The following is a 16,183-nucleotide window of genomic DNA, read 5'->3' on the forward strand; positions in this document are numbered from 1 at the left end:
AGATTCTAACTTTTGGGATAAGAATTCATTATTTGACAAAAACTGCTGGGAAAACTGGAATTTAGTATGGCAGAAATTAGGCATGGACCCACACTTAACAACGTATACCAAAATAAGATCAAAATGGGTCCATGATTTAGGCATAAAGAACAAGATTATTAATAAATTAAAGGAACATGGGATAGTTTACTTCTCAGTCTTGTGGAGGAGGAAGGAATTTGTGACCAAAGAAGAAGTAGAGATCATTATTGATCACAAAATAGAAAATTTTGATTATATCAAATTTGGAAAGCCTTTGTACAAACAAAACTAATGCAAACAAGATTAGAAGGGAAGCAACAAACTGGGAAAACATTTTCACAGTTAAAGGTTCTGATAAAGGCCTCATTTCCAAAATATATAGAGAATTCACTCTAATTTATAAGAAATCAAGCCATTTTCCAATTGGTAAATGGTCAAAGTATATGAACAGACAGTTTTCAGATAATTAAATTGAAACTATTTCCACTCATATGAAAGAGTGTTCCAAATCACCATTGATCAGAGAAATGCAAATTAACACAACTGTGAGATACCACTACACACCTGTCAGATTGGCTAAGATGAAAAGAAAAAAATAATGATGAATGTTGGAGGGGATGTGGGAAAACTGGGACACTGATGCATTATTCGTGGAGTTGTGAACAAATCCAAACATTCTGGAGAGCAATCTGGAATTATGCCCCAAAAGTTATCAAACTGTGCATACCCTTTGATCCAGCAGTGCTACTATTGGGCTTATACCCCAAAGAGATACTAAAGAAGGGAAAGGGACCTCTATATACCAAAATGTTTGTGGTGGCCCTGTTTGTAGTAGCTAGAAACTGGAAAATGAATGCATGCCCATCAATTGGAGAATGGTTGGGTAAATTGTGGTATATGAATGTTATGGAATAGTATTATTCTGTAAGAAATGACCAGCAGGATGAATACAGAGAGGCTTGGAGAGACTTACATGAACTGATGCTAAGTGAAATGAGCAGAACCAGGAGATCATTATATACTTCAACAATGATAATCTGTGAGGATGTATTCTGATGGAACTGGATTTCTTTGACAAAGAGAATATCTAACTCAGTTTCAATTGATCAAAGATGGACAGAAGCAGCTACACCCAAAGAAAGAACATTGGGAAATGAATGTAAACTGTTTGTATTTTTGTTTTTCTTCATGGGTTATTTTTACCTTCTGAATCCAATTCTTCTTGTGCAACAAGAGAATTGTTTGGTTCTGCACGCATATATTGTATCTAAGATATACTGTGACATATTTAACATGTATAAGACTGCTTGCCATCTGGGGGAGGGGGTGGAGGGAGGGAGGAGACAAGTCGGAACAGAAGTGAGTACAAGGGATAATTGTTGTAAAAAATTACCCAGGCATGGGTTCTGTCGATAAAAAGTTATAATTATTTTTAAAAATGCTCTAAGTCACTATTGATTATAGAAATGCAAATTAAATGAACTCTGAGCTACAAACTCATACCTACTAGATTGGCTAATATGACAGAAAAGGAAAAATACAAATGTTTAAGAGGATGTGGGAAAATTGAGACACTAATGCACTATTGGTAAAGTGGTATATTGATTTAAACATTCTGTGGAGTAATCTGGAACTATGTCCTAAACGCTATAAAACCATGCATACCCTTTGCCCTAGCAATACCACTGTTAGATCTGTTTTCCAAAGAGAGAGAGAAAAAAGGAAAAGGACTTGTATGTACAAAAATATTTATAGCAACTCTTTTTGTAATGGTAAAGAATTGCAAAGTGAATGGCTGTCCATCAATTAGGAATGGGTGAACAAGTTATTATATATAATTGTCATAGAATGTCATTGTGCTATAAAAGATAACAGAATGCTCTCAAAAAACTTGAAAAGATTTACATGAACTGATGTTCAAAATGAAATGAGTAGAACCAGGAAAACGAACATTACATAAAGTAACACCAATATGGTAAGATGATCAATTGTGACTAACATAGCTATTCTGAATAATACAGTGATGTAAGACAATTCTGAAGGACTTACTCATGAAAAGTACTATTCATCTCCAGTGAAAGAATTGATGGAGTCTAAATGTAGATTAAAGCATACTTTTTCTTGTGATTTTTTGTCTGTTTTCTCCCACAACATGAGTAACATAGAAATATGTTTAGCATGGCAGCTATAATGTGTATAAATATCAAATTGCTTTTCTTCTCAATGAGAAGAGAAGGAAGGAGAAAGGAGGGAGACAATTTGGAACTCAAAATTTTTTAAAACAAACATTAAAAATTGTATTTATATGAAATATGACAAAATATAAAATTGAAATACATCTAGGAAAACCATTCCCTTGAAAGACATCAAAAAGCTATAGGCTTCAAGAGCCAAGAACTGTTGCTTCTTTTTTTGAATGCATCTGATACAAGTCAGTGAAGAGAGTGAATTAGGTAACCCAAAGGATTGTCAATAGGCAAAGCTCATCCCACATGATGACCTCCTTGACTGATTGCTATTGTGACTGGCAGTGAGATGATGCACTGAAGAGATCACTGAGCCTGGGATCAGGAAGACCAAAGTCCTTGGGCAGTTAACCTGTTTGCGTCAGTCTTTATAACTGTTAACTTCCAGGGTTGTTCTGCAAATCAAATAATAGAAACTACTTAGCAAAGTACCTATCTATACAATAGCTAGCTATTATTATTGAATTTCAAGAGCTCACTTCATTTTCCTGAATGGGAAGCAGTTGAGTTACACCACTCTTGGGGACAGACAGTCAAAACCATAGGCAGGAATTTCTGAAGGCTAAACTATAAATCTACCATACAGTCATGTTGTATAGTGAGTCTATATTTGAAGGTCAGTGCACATGGTAGAACTAAATGGTATAGTGGATAGTGTTGTTTTCATGAAGTTAGAAAGACCTGATTTCAAATTGAAATATTTATGCTTATGAGCTCTCTGATTTTGAATAAATCACTCAACATCCCTCATCCTGTTTCATTTTCTGGATGTGGATGACATTTTCCATTCCAAATTTATTGGAATTGTCTTAGATGACCACATTGCTGAGAAGAGCTAAGTCTATCATAGTTGATCATCACATAATCTTGTTGTTACTTTGTACAATATTCTCTTGATTCTGCTCATTTCACTCAACATCAATTCATATAACTCCAGGTTTTTCTGATATCAGCTTACTCATCATTTCTTACACTACAATCACATTTCTTTACATCATGTATCCCAGCTTATTCAGCCATTCCCCAAATGATGGAATCCACTCAATATCTAATTCCTTACCACAAAAAGAATTGCTACAAACATGTTTGTACATGCAGGTCCTTTTTTTCTCTTTTATGATCTTTTTAGATATAAACCCAGTAGTGGCACTGCTGGATCAAAGAGTATGGGAGCAATGCCATGACCATCAATTGATTTTTGTAAGGATTAAATGAGATTATCGATGTAAAGTGCTTTGCACATCATAAAGCAGTATTACTGTGAATTATTTGTATATAATAATATATTATGTATTATACATATATATGTATATATACAAAATGTCATATGTATGTATATATGTGACATTTTTGTATATACATGACAGAATAATGTATTGGAAAGAGCGCTCAACCAGGACATCAGAATACCAGGTACTCAGTTTTGCTACTTACTATATGACCTTGAGTAAGTCAGCCCCATTTAGCCTCAGTATTCTCCTCTGTAAAATGGAGATAATAATGTCTTTCTTGTCTAATAGAATCAAATTGTCATTAGAATCAAATGAGATAGTGCTTATAGACCAATATGTACCTAGAAGGCACTATACAAGAAAATATTTTTGAAAGAAAGAGATTTTGAAAATTATTCACCCATCCAAGAAGGATTCCTTTCAGTTAACCTATCATTTTCCTCAAATCAGTTGAGAAGGAATACAATAAGAAAAAAGAGAAGAAACCAGTGACAAGAGACGATCAGACTCAAATGAGAAAAACAGCTTCTAACGGCAATGATAACATTGGTAAACTTCAGCTAACCAAGAAAAGTAACCTGAAATCCACCAGTGAGACAAAGGACCAAGTTGTTAAGGTAGGTGGGATATCAGACCAAAAGGAGGTCTTCAATCAATAGACAAGGCAGTCATCTCTGTTATGATTCTCCTTTCACTGTCCACATTAAGTTCTTTTCTTTTTTTCCCACTTGATAGTATTTTTCTAATTACATGTAAAGATTGTTTTCAACATTCCTTTTTTGTAAGATTTTGTGTCCCAAATCTGCCCTCTCTCTCCCTTACTTTCTCTCTTACCAATGCAGCAAACAGTCTGATATAGATTATACATTACACATTCATTTAAAAAGTTCCCTATTAATCATGTTGTGAAAAAAATAAGAACAAAAGTAAAAAATAAATACTATGCTTTTGATCAGCATTTCATCTCCCTAGTTCTTTTCTCTGGAAGTGGATGGCATTTTCCATCTCAAATTAATTGGAATTGTCTTGAATGACTTTATAGTTGAGAAGAGCTGAGAATCTATCATATCTGATCATCACACAATCTTGCTGTTACTGTGTATAATGTTCTCCTAGTTCTTCTCACTTCCTTCAGCATTAGTTCATGTAAGTCTTTTTAGGCTTTTCTGAAATAAGTTCACTCATCATTTCTTAGAGAACAATAGTATTCCTTTACGTTATATATTACAACTGATTCAGCCATTCCGCAATTGATGGGCATTCCCTCAATTTCTACTTGCCACAAAAAGAACCACTACAAACATTTTTGCACAGATGAATCCTTTTCCTTCTTTTATGATCTCTTTCGAATACACAACTACTGTAGTGTAGAGTGGCACTGCTGGATCAAAGGGTGTATACACACAATTTTATAGCCCTTTGGGCATATTTCCAAACTGTTCCTCAGAATTATTGGATCAGTTCACAACTTCACCAACAATTCATTAGTGTTCCAGTTTTCCCACATCCCCCCCCAACATTTATCATTATCTTTTCCTATCATTTTAGCTGATATGATAGGCATGATATGGCACTTAAGTTATTTTAATTTGTATTTCTCTAATTAATACATAGTGGAGTTTTTTCCTTCATTAACCTCTCAATGTGGAAATAAGAGACAATAGAAGGATTGAGAAACAAGAATGTTGAGTGGAGGAGAGGAAGAGATAATAGAGTATTACTACTAATTCTATCACTCATCAACTCAAAGCTACTTCTTTTCACTAATGATAATATTTCCTATATTGTAACCTCCTGAAATCAGAGAGATGGACTATATGACCTCTTAAACTGATGATCTATGGGCAATCATTTTCTGGCATCCTGACCATCTCTCTTTCCTCAATGACTATAATTGGACTTGATGGCCTCTAAGTCTAAGATTTTATGGTTATCCCATACCACACCACTACCAGTCACTACAAATATTTTTTTCCAGAAAAGAAAAGCACAAACTGAAGATGGACAAGAGATCAAAAAAGTAAAGACATCCCAGCAATCCCTCCAGGTATAATAAATGTTTTGGGTTTTTTTTTCCCCTTTAGTGAGTCTATTTCAGAGTCTATTAGAGGCACAAAACTGAAGCAGAGATTGCATCACTTTCCATTTTCCATCATATTTACCTCATCTCAACAATCCATCCTTAACCAAGGCTTGAACTTCCTACATTTTCTTTATATCCACCTTCCTTTCATAACACTCTATTGAAACTTCAAGAGATCATCTCATCCATTGCTCTGACTACGACCTTTGAATAAAACAAACAAGTATTCTTAAACAGGTTTGTGTTTTCAAAGGCCTCTTCAAGTTACATACAACATATGTGAGCCAATCCTTTCTTTTAATTTACCTATTTTCTGACTATAATACAGTGAGGACAATCTTAAAGATGGTATGAAATCCAAAAAAGCTTAGGAATCACATGTACCGTCACACATATACAAACATGCATGAATATACATGAACATCATAAACATAAATATATACACATGTATGTATGCAATAAAAATTTAAATATTCCTATGTTTGTGTATATAGAAATGCATATGTGTATCTGCATATCTGCATATATAAACATACATACAAAATATGAGTACATGTGTAAATATATATATATATATAGCTATGAGGTGACACAGTGGATAGAGCAGCAAGTCTAGAGTCAAGAATATCACCTCAGACATGTACTATATGTATGGCCCTAGGCAATTTAACCCTTCTTGCTTCAGTTTCCTCATCTGTAAAATGAGCTAAAAAAGGAAGTGGCAAACCACTTTAGTTTCTTTACCAAGAAAACCTCAAATGGGATCATGAAAAGTCTGACATATCTGAAATGACCAACCAACTGCAAAAATCTGTATATCTCCAAATGAAATTCAATCTGGTCAAGAAACTTTAGATCTCAGAAGCATTTAAATGTTGCTATCATCAATGCTGTCAAGTGAAGGTGATAGTTGGAAGGAATTTGATCATTGCACTCCTGATTCCTCCCCATTCAGCTCCAAAAGTAAGGACCTTAGAGGACAAATGCAAATTTGGGAAATGAATAATTGGTTAAAGTGATAATATTTGATAAACAAAATTATTTGGATTTTTTGGCAAAAGTTTAAAATATAACACAATGCTTTGCCCATGTTAGATACTTAAAATACATGTTGAATTTAATTGAATTGAAAAGGAAAGGGGAAATTTTTCTAGACAATAATATACATACATAGCCAACTCACTGACCAAGAGATTTTTTTCTCCAAAAGAAGTATATGAAGGAAAAAAGCAAGTAAAAAAGCATAACCCAATCCTATGAGATGAAAATCAAAACACACCAGTATAGATACCTGAACTGAAATGACTAAGAGAGATGAAAATCAAAATACACCAGAAGATAGCTGCCTTTGAAGAGATGGTCTTACCAGAGTCAGAAAAATTATGTATTCAGGCTACTGAAAAAAAAAAAAAACTTCTAGATATGATTACAAAGATATTTTAAGGAGAAATGGAAAGATACTACAGGACTGGAAAAGGGAAATTTCCCAAGTTCTTATGAAGAGAAAATAGAGTCTGTAAACTAGAGGCTAGGGAACTTGACTTTGATTCTTGTTGATACTCTTATCTTTTTTTTTAATCTCTATATCTTTCCACTAACATTTCATCAAAATAGAACCCTTCTTTATAAGAGATAAATATGGTTTAACAGAACAAATCAACACATTGGTCATATGTGTGCAGAAGGTAAAAAGCCTTGACAATGGTGGAAATGCTTTGGTGAGTATGATTCACTGAGAGATCAATGATTTCCAAGACCCTGAGACCTGAGGGTCTAGATTTCTCTAAGCACAGTATCTCAAATCAAAGTTATTTTTTTTGGTAGATTTTTCTCTCTTTCAAGAAATATTGCCCCATTATGTTGACCTTCATGCCAGACCTGGGGTCAAAAAGATCTGAGTTTTTGTGAGAATCAAATGAAATTTTTTGAAAAAATATTTAGCACAATACCTGGAACATAATAGCTACTTAATAAATACTTATTTCAGCTCCCTGTCTCTCACATTCATTTTAACTTCACAAAACCACAAGATGTTCAGAGATTGAATGAATGGATCTTAGAGGCCATATTACCCAATCCCTGCCCTCAACTCTTAGGACCTGAATAAGTCACCTAAATGGTTCTCGGGTTCATCATTTTTTAAATAGTGGGAATTTCCAAGTGACCTAAATCTGTGATCCCATGCCTGTGGGAAAAATACAAATTTTGTTTAAAGTCCTCTAATGAAAAAGAATTCACTGGCACAGCTGTTTCCACATAGGGATAACTTATTAGGAAGTTTTTGCCTTCATCTCTATCTTCTCCTTGAGAACAGCATGAAAGAACTTGTTCAATGCTTTACTAAAATTACATTATTCTACTCGAGGTAAGATAAAAGGCTAATATCAAATTACCAGACATAAAACAGTATGAAACATTGGAGAAAATTTAATTCAACTCAATAGACATAAATTAAACACTTATCATAGGCCAGACCCTATACTAAGTGCTGGAGAAAAAATTAAGAAAAAGATAAATCCTGCCCTCAAGGAACTTAGAATCTAAAGGGGGAAGATAGCAGCAGACAAAAGGAAGCTGAGATTGAGGGAGTGGGGAATGAGGGGAGAGAGGGAGAAATCTAGGGAATCTGGTCTCAGTCCTTCATTTCCCTTGAAATTCAAAACAAGCTAAGAAGGAAAGGTAGCAGGGAAAGTCCATGTCCAGCCTTCTTATAAAGGAAAGCTTTGGGAGTTCAGTAGTTCATCCTCCAGCCCTCCTCAAAGAATTTGTTCTTATAAAATAATCAATGGGTGGAAGGACTCAGATAAGCAAATTATCTTGAGGACAAGAGATCTATTTCAGGTCTAGGTTAAAATAGATAGTTAACACTAGAAGAAAAGGCAGATCAAAGGCAAAGTTCAGAGGAAGTCAAGTGCCTTTTATGCTAAAGAGCAAGCCAGAGTTATTCCTACTTTCTCATTCTATTTGATGGTCCGCCTCTGAAAGAGGTGCAAGCTTACTTTTATTCTTCTGAAAGGAAAACAGCTGTCTTAGGACCCATATTAGACAACCCCTGAGTGACAGGACCTTAATGTAAAATGGTTGCACCCATGGGAGCCTCAGTCTTTTCTCAGCACAAGAGAATGGAACTGCTATCATGGTTTTATCTGACCTGCCCCTTCCCTGCAAAACTGCTCAAATTTTTGAAGTACTGGAAGAGGGAAGAGGATCAAATCCTGATCTTCTGGGACAATAGTCTCAATGCACAATGTCCTAGAGAGAGCTCTGAAAAGCAGATTTGCATATATTGTATTTCTTATACAGGTTTCTGGGTTTAACATGTTACTTTCTTCTAAATTTTTCAAAGGTGGCTAACTATTTCAGTTCTTGATGAGGTTCTCATAGTAAATAGGGTAATCCTATACCTCTCTATATGTTCAATAATCAATCAGCCACACTACAGGAGTTGCTTTGTCCATATTCAACACATCCAACAATACCACACCAATGCCTCAAACAATATAATGAACTTAAAACCGTTTACAAATCTCAAAGAGCTCCATGAATAATGATGGATATTTATATGGCAATTTAAAGTTCAAGTTATTTACTTACATTGTCTCATTGAATTTTCATAACTCCATAGGAGAAATTCTAAAAATATTAATCCATTTTACAGAAAGGAAACTGAGGCTCACAATGGTTAAATTACTTACCCATGACCACACAACTAGGAAATGAAGGAATTTGAACATAGGTGCTTCTGATATGAAATTGGCTACTCAATTTGCTTTTAATATCTGCTCAATTATGGGGTTTCTCACTCCTGAGAAAGTAATGAATTCTAGTAGGTTCTTTCCAAAAAGAAATTTTGGAGCACAGATCCACAAATTATTATCTATTTTCCAAGGAATTGCCTATTCAGCTCAGAAAAATTCAATGACAGATGATAATATTTTTTTCTTCTTAGAAAACTAAGGCCATCTACTGAAATGCAAAAAAAAAAAAAAAAAAAAAAAAAGTGATCTCTGTTAGCAAAGAGAATAATTACCTCAAGGAAATCCCAGATCCTTAAAGTGCTGAATTAAGTCTATTCTAGTCCAAAGGACATGTCATGCCCAATGAGACAAGATGGAGAAAAACAGACAACCTCAGCCCCTCTTGTCATTTCCGTCATCAGGTGATAGCTTGTCTCCATTTCTTTCAATAAACATGATTTTTCACATGAAGGGGAGTGATGAGATGAAGATAAGTGAAGGAAAACTTTTTTTCTGTCCTCCATACTCAGGATTAAAGAGAATAATAAACTATATAGCATTGTCTGTCCATATTTTCAAGTGATTATGACATCTACTTGGCAGTGATGTCATATTTATCATACGCACACACACACACATGCACACATCTAGCAATCTTGGCATTGAAGGTAAATAATTCTGATCCCTTAATCTTTCCTATTTCACATAATCTCATTCCAATTATCTCATGTTATATGAATACTGGTTTTTTTTAAATATTTAACGAAATCAAAATATTTGATTGTTCATCTTTTTACTCTGATTTCTTTCACCCTAATCAGAAAACAAAACCAGAAGCTGAAAGAGAAGATGGTCTCCAGACAATGCCCATGGTAGTAATGGTTCTCAAAGTGAAGGAGACATTTGAGTATGATACCCAAAAAGGAAAGAAAGAGATGTTTCATGCCATTGTGGCAAATGAGCATGAATTTATCCGGGTAAAGGTTCTCAACATGAATGTCAAGGAACAATTCAAGAAAAATAAGGTCATCGAAATCTCAAAAGCTTATTGGAACAGAGGTTTCCTAGAAATAAATAAATGTTCCAGGGTAGAAGATATGACTACTAACAAAGAAATCATAGTACCCAAAAACATCATCAGAAAAGCGGCTAAAACCACAAAGCTCCAAATGCTTAAAACACTAAAACCAGGAAGCTATGTGGATGGTGTTTATGAGATCCATAAGGTAAGTTCACACTGTTTTAAAGAGAGGGGGAAAAATTTGTTCTATAAACTTCAAGCCAAAATACAAGACTCCTTAAAAAAATGCATTGCCAACTGAGTAAACTTTAAGTCGTGGTGCTCCCACAGGTACACATAAAGCATGAATTGGATATACCATTATAGTCAGCCCATATTCCTATGTAAACCTTTGGTGGCAGTCCCTGCAAACCTGCAAGGACAGACTTGAAGGTCTGCTTAAGATAGTTTAGGATCAATCAATCAATGAATCAGCAAATATTTATTGAATGCCTGCTGTTACCAAGTATTATATTGGGTGCTGGGATACAAATGTAACAAGTGAAACATTTACTTTAACCAGGAGTTTACACTGAGAGAGTTGAGTATTAATGCACATAAAATAAATATAAAGAAAATAAATACTCAAAAAATTATAAAATCAATAAAATGAAAGATAGTTTGGTAGGGAGGACACTGACACTTAAGGGAATCAGGAAACCTTTCACTTAGAAGGTAGTACTTCATTTGTGTCTTATAAGGCAGAAATGAGAAAGAAATTTATTCCTAGCATGCGAAACAATCAGCAGAAAGGCAGGTAGAGGGGAGAGAGAGCATTATAAGTGAGGAATAGAGAAGGCCAATTTTTACTAGATTATATAAAAGCATCTCTTCTATCCCAAGAAATTTCTATACAAATTATTACAAAAGAGATACATTGGGAAACCTCATCATCTTGTGATTTGAGAGAAGTATTTCTACCCACTGTGATCTAGCTGGCAAAGGAGTAAATACACTCACCTTTCACTCACTAAGTTCACACTTTTTAGATGATTTTTATATCTGTGTGCCCAGCCTTATCAATATCAAATGATTTTTATTTCACTTTGAATAATGGTCTCTAAGCCAATATCTCTGCATGTACTAACTATAAAAGCTAGGACAAGAAACAGATAAAAGGCTCTTTCCCAGAATCAGACTAGATTCAATAGTTAGCTGGGCAAATCATCAATAGTTCTAAACCTATATAAAGTTGTGATCTCCTTGGACTTATTTAATAGAAGACCTTAAAATTGGTTAGGAACTGCATAAGTTTTGAACTGAAAAGGACCTTAAAAATTATTTAATCCAATAGAAAAGTTAGCAGAGATAGGAAATAAGAGATATACAGAACTATTTATTATAACAAGAATCAGAAGTGGAATTAGAAAAAATGTAGGTCTAGTAATCAATGATCTCAAAGACATTATATGTAAATCATATATATATGTATGTGTGTGTTTCTATGTATATGTATCTGATTATATCTGGGCATGTATGTGTGTAGGCCTGTGTATGTGTGTATATAGATATATGTACATGTAGCTGGGTCTGTGGGTGGGTATGAATGTGTGTGTGTCTATATATGTGTGTATGTTTGTGTATACATATATGTATATGTATATATATATGTATATATAAATATATTTATACTTAACTGTAGCCTACTTGGGGGAAGCAGTGAGCGAAGTAAAAGAGGGGAAAAAAATAAGAAAGTAAAAAGTATGCAGCAGAGAACAAAAAGAATAACCTGCAAGGAAGGAAAGAAAAGATGGATACTCAAGAATATAATTTCTTTCTATAATATAATATATGTTTTCTTGAAATGGAAATTTATTGTTATATATATTTTGAATCCTTCCTGATATTCTGCTGGGCACGTGACAATGTTTTGTTTTGTTTTGGGTTTTATTTTCCTTTTTTGTCTTTTTGTAAAAAAAAAAAAAATCATTTAATCCAAGCCTTGCATCTTGCAGACAATAAATACAGAAAGAAAGTAAACACAAAAAGTATACATTCTCAGAATCACATGACTAATTATTGGATTGGTCTTCACACTCAACTCCATCTCTTACATACTGCTAATTGCCAACAACTTCTAACTGTCATAGAATCACAGTATTTTAAATTTAGAAGGGACCTCAAAGGGTATCTAGTCTACCCCTATCTAAAACTTTTCCTTCTCAACTACTGGTAATTTCTTAAAGACCTTTAGTGAAGTTAAATCCACTACTTGTAGGAGCATCCCATGTTACTTTTGAAGTAGTTCAATTTTTAAATTTCTTTTTCTTAAATACTAGTAGGTAATAAAGAAAATTCACACACACACACACACACACACACACACACACACACACATCAATATACTTAGCCATACTCAATTATGTTTGTCTTCCAGGATACCTCTATAGACAGCATGCTAACTTTGTGTGTAAAATAACTGTGCTCATAGATATTGTTAAATATTGATGGTTGGTGGATTAAGCAAACAACTAGGATGATTGTACTGAAAAGCACATGGCCCAGATAAATAAAGAATTTAAAAAAAACCCTCCAATACAGGAAGAGGAAGAAAGGGTGAGATCTTGTGGAGGAGAGTGACAGAAGGAGCTGTCACTTAGCAGAATTAACTACAATTACTATTAATAATAACGATATTGATTAACACTTCTGTAGCACTTTAAAACAATGGTATCAATCTCAAATAGAAATAGGTGTTACTAAATCACACATAAAAATCCTTGACTTGGATTATACTGACTTGGGATGATTATATATTAACATCATCTATATTCTATTATATTTTTATTTCTTTTGTTAAATATTTCCCTGTGATATTTAATCTGGTTCAGGCTACACTAAGAGTATTATGGGTCCTATATGTATGAGGTCTCTGCTATAAAAGATCATAAAATGCTTTGTAGCCTCTCTTCTAATGTACAGTCTCATACTTCCAACTGCCCACTAGACATCTCAAAGTGGATGTCACATAGACATCTTAAAATCAACATGGGCAAAGCTGAACCCATTATCTCCTATATTCTTAATTTTCCTATCATTTTTTGAAAGCACCACCATATTCACTCTCCATATTCAATCTGTTACTAAATCCTGTCAATTCTACCTTTATTACATTTCTCATATACTGCCTACTTCTCTCCTCTGCCACTGCCACTGCCACTGGCCTAGTCCATACCCTCATCACCTCCTACCTGGAGTATTAAAATACCTTCTGTTTGGTCTCCCTGTCTCTAATGTATCTTCTTCTCAGTTCAAATGGGGTTTGATAGATAGATAGATAGAGCACAAGAGTCAGGAGAATCTAAGTTCAAATCCAACCTGAGACACTTAATACTTAGTAACTATGTAACTCTGGGTAACTGCCTCACCAAAACAAACAACCAACTTTCATTTGACTTTCAAAGACTTTATAATCTGACTCTCTTCTATCTATTCAATTTTCTTACACCTTCCATCCCACCTACCCCTACTCACATACTTTCTATGACACAGAATGCTATTTCTCAAAGACACCATGCTAGATTTCCCTATTTTAGGTATTTTTCACTGGCTGACCTCAGTGTCTGGACCTTCCCCCCCTATTCTTTACTTACTGTCTAGACTGGTTCTTCAGGGTCCAACTAAAATTCCTTCTTCTCCAAGAAGCCTTTCTCAAATCCCCCTTAATACCAGTGCCTTCCTTCTATTGATCATCTCCAATTTATCTTGTCTACATATTATTTCCATATAAATGTTTGCATGTTGTTTCCTGTAATAGACTGTGTGTTCCTTGTGTCCTCAGTGCTTAGCGCTATGCCTGGCCCATTTTTTTAAATTAATTAAAGGGTCTTTAATTAATTTTAGTTATCTAACAAACATTATTTCATTTGACACTCATAACAATTGGGACTATTATTGTCATTTTACAGATGAAGAAACTGAAGCTCAAAAAGTTTAAGCTCAAAAATATTTAACAAGACATTAAATATTTGTAATTGAATAAAACAGAATGGAGTTATTATTAAGTACTTGTTAGAAAGACTCTGCTGAATCAGTCTTATTTGAACCAGATTTAGAATGATATTCTGCTTGACTCAGGACAGGACCTATATTTTTTTTATAATATCAGATATTGGTGACCTGTGACCAGAAGACTTGGGAAAATGTCAAGGAACTAGAGAAAAACCTGAGAAGGTTGACAGGGAAAAAGAAGTTTTTTTTGGGGGGGGGGGGGGGTGGGGGTGAGATATGGACTTGGCAGATCAAGCAGAAGAATTTGGAACTAAGTGTCTCTAAAATGTATTTTAAGCTAGACAAAACTGAATTCTGTATTTACTTTCTGTACCTGAAATCATCAATCTGTATGTACTTTGTACCCTTTCAAGTAAGTAGACATTCACTTTCGAATTTCCCCTCCTATGCCTACCCCCTCCCAATGTGATGACCGTAATATAAAAATGATATTAAGCAAGATGGAATGTTGATTTTCTTTTGCAGAAAACCGAGAAAGAGAATTGTACATTCTTTGAAGTGAAGGACAACACAGGAAATATTAAAGTGGTGGTATTTGGCAAATGGGCCAAAATAAAGAGTGAGAAAGGAGACAAACTTCGGCTTACCTGCTTTGAGTATAACAGTTTTGGGGATGAAATGCAACTGAAATCTGTAACTCATAGCTGCATCCAGGTAGGAGCTATGTGGGAGGACATATACTTTCCAAGAGGGTTAGAAATGTATTTGCTTTGGAAAAAAATTAAATTGGTGTTATTAGACAATCTATCCAGCAGATGGTGTCCTGTTCTAAGCAATGACTCTTAGGAATGTCTTCTATCCTACTGTAATAAGATGTAGAGTGTTGGCGAAATTCTGTCCATACTTGAAAGAGGTTGTGGGCAGTGATATAATCAATCTCTCTCTCCTCTTTCTTCTCTCTTCTCCCTCCTTCATCTCTCTTATCCCTACCCCTTCTGCTTCCTCCTCCCCTCCTCCTTCCTCTCCATTTCCCTTCTCTTCTCTTTCTCCCTCCTTTCCTCTCTTTTCCTTCTATTTTGTTCTCCCCTCCCCCTTCCCCTTCCCTTCCCTTCTATCCCACCTCTCTCTCTCTCTTACACACACACACACACACACACACACACACACACACACAGAGAGAGAGAGAGAGAGAGAGAGAGAGAGAGAGAGAGAGAGAGTTCTTCCTGTATGTCCTTATTCCTCTATTTAAAGAAACTAAGCTATAAACCTCTATGAACATTAATAAGATACATAAGCATTCTGGACACTCAGAAAAATAGTATAGGATCAGAAGTGAGAAAATCTGGGTTCAAATCCCAGCTCTGTTACTTAATGCATGTTATGACCTTTAGCAAAGTGATTTGATTTCTCTGGGTCCTGTTTTCCTCATTTGTAGAATGATAGTATGGGAAGTATGATATTACAATGATAAGAGCACTGACAATATAGAAAACCTGGGTTCAAATCCTGCCTCTAACACTTATTACTTATGTAATCTTGAAATTATCACTCTGACAGCATCTTTCTCAGGAAAACCTACTTAAGCCCCCATCCATGTCATTTATTTCTGGACTCTGATTCAGAGATTTCCTAGTAGTTCTATGTCAGTTACCACATCTAGCTTTTCCAGGGCCCCAGAAGACATTCCAAAACCAGATCTACTTTAAGCTACCAGTTCTTGACCAGAAAACCCAGATCATAATTTATTCTGCTCCTGCCTATTGTGAGGCCACCTTCCTAAGCCTCTCACCACTTGCCACAATGTGGGACTTCAAGGAAGGACATTAAACAGTACAATCTCCTCCCTCCCTCAA

The 16,183-nt window shown here is 34.8% G+C and overlaps 1 protein-coding gene and 1 long non-coding RNA gene across 2 annotated transcripts in view; one reads left to right on the forward strand and one right to left on the reverse strand.

Moving 5' to 3' along the window:
• The window catches only part of AIM2 (absent in melanoma 2), a 62,806-nt gene that overhangs the window by 42,541 nt on the left and 4,082 nt on the right, over nucleotides 1-16,183 (forward strand). The window contains exons 3-6 of the mRNA XM_012548018.3: nucleotides 3,950-4,116; nucleotides 5,478-5,546; nucleotides 10,141-10,545; nucleotides 14,856-15,044. Of these exons, the coding sequence (XP_012403472.1) occupies nucleotides 3,950-4,116; nucleotides 5,478-5,546; nucleotides 10,141-10,545; nucleotides 14,856-15,044 (830 nt within the window). The remainder of the gene's footprint in view (nucleotides 1-3,949; nucleotides 4,117-5,477; nucleotides 5,547-10,140; nucleotides 10,546-14,855; nucleotides 15,045-16,183) is intronic.
• LOC116423355 overlaps nucleotides 1-16,183 on the reverse strand; it is a 73,647-nt gene that overhangs the window by 24,522 nt on the left and 32,942 nt on the right. The gene's annotated exons all lie outside the window — the stretch shown is intronic.

The sequence above is a fragment of the Sarcophilus harrisii genome, chromosome 4 (genome assembly GCF_902635505.1).
Source record: "Sarcophilus harrisii chromosome 4, mSarHar1.11, whole genome shotgun sequence".
In the NCBI taxonomy this organism is placed as follows: Eukaryota; Metazoa; Chordata; class Mammalia; order Dasyuromorphia; family Dasyuridae; genus Sarcophilus; species Sarcophilus harrisii.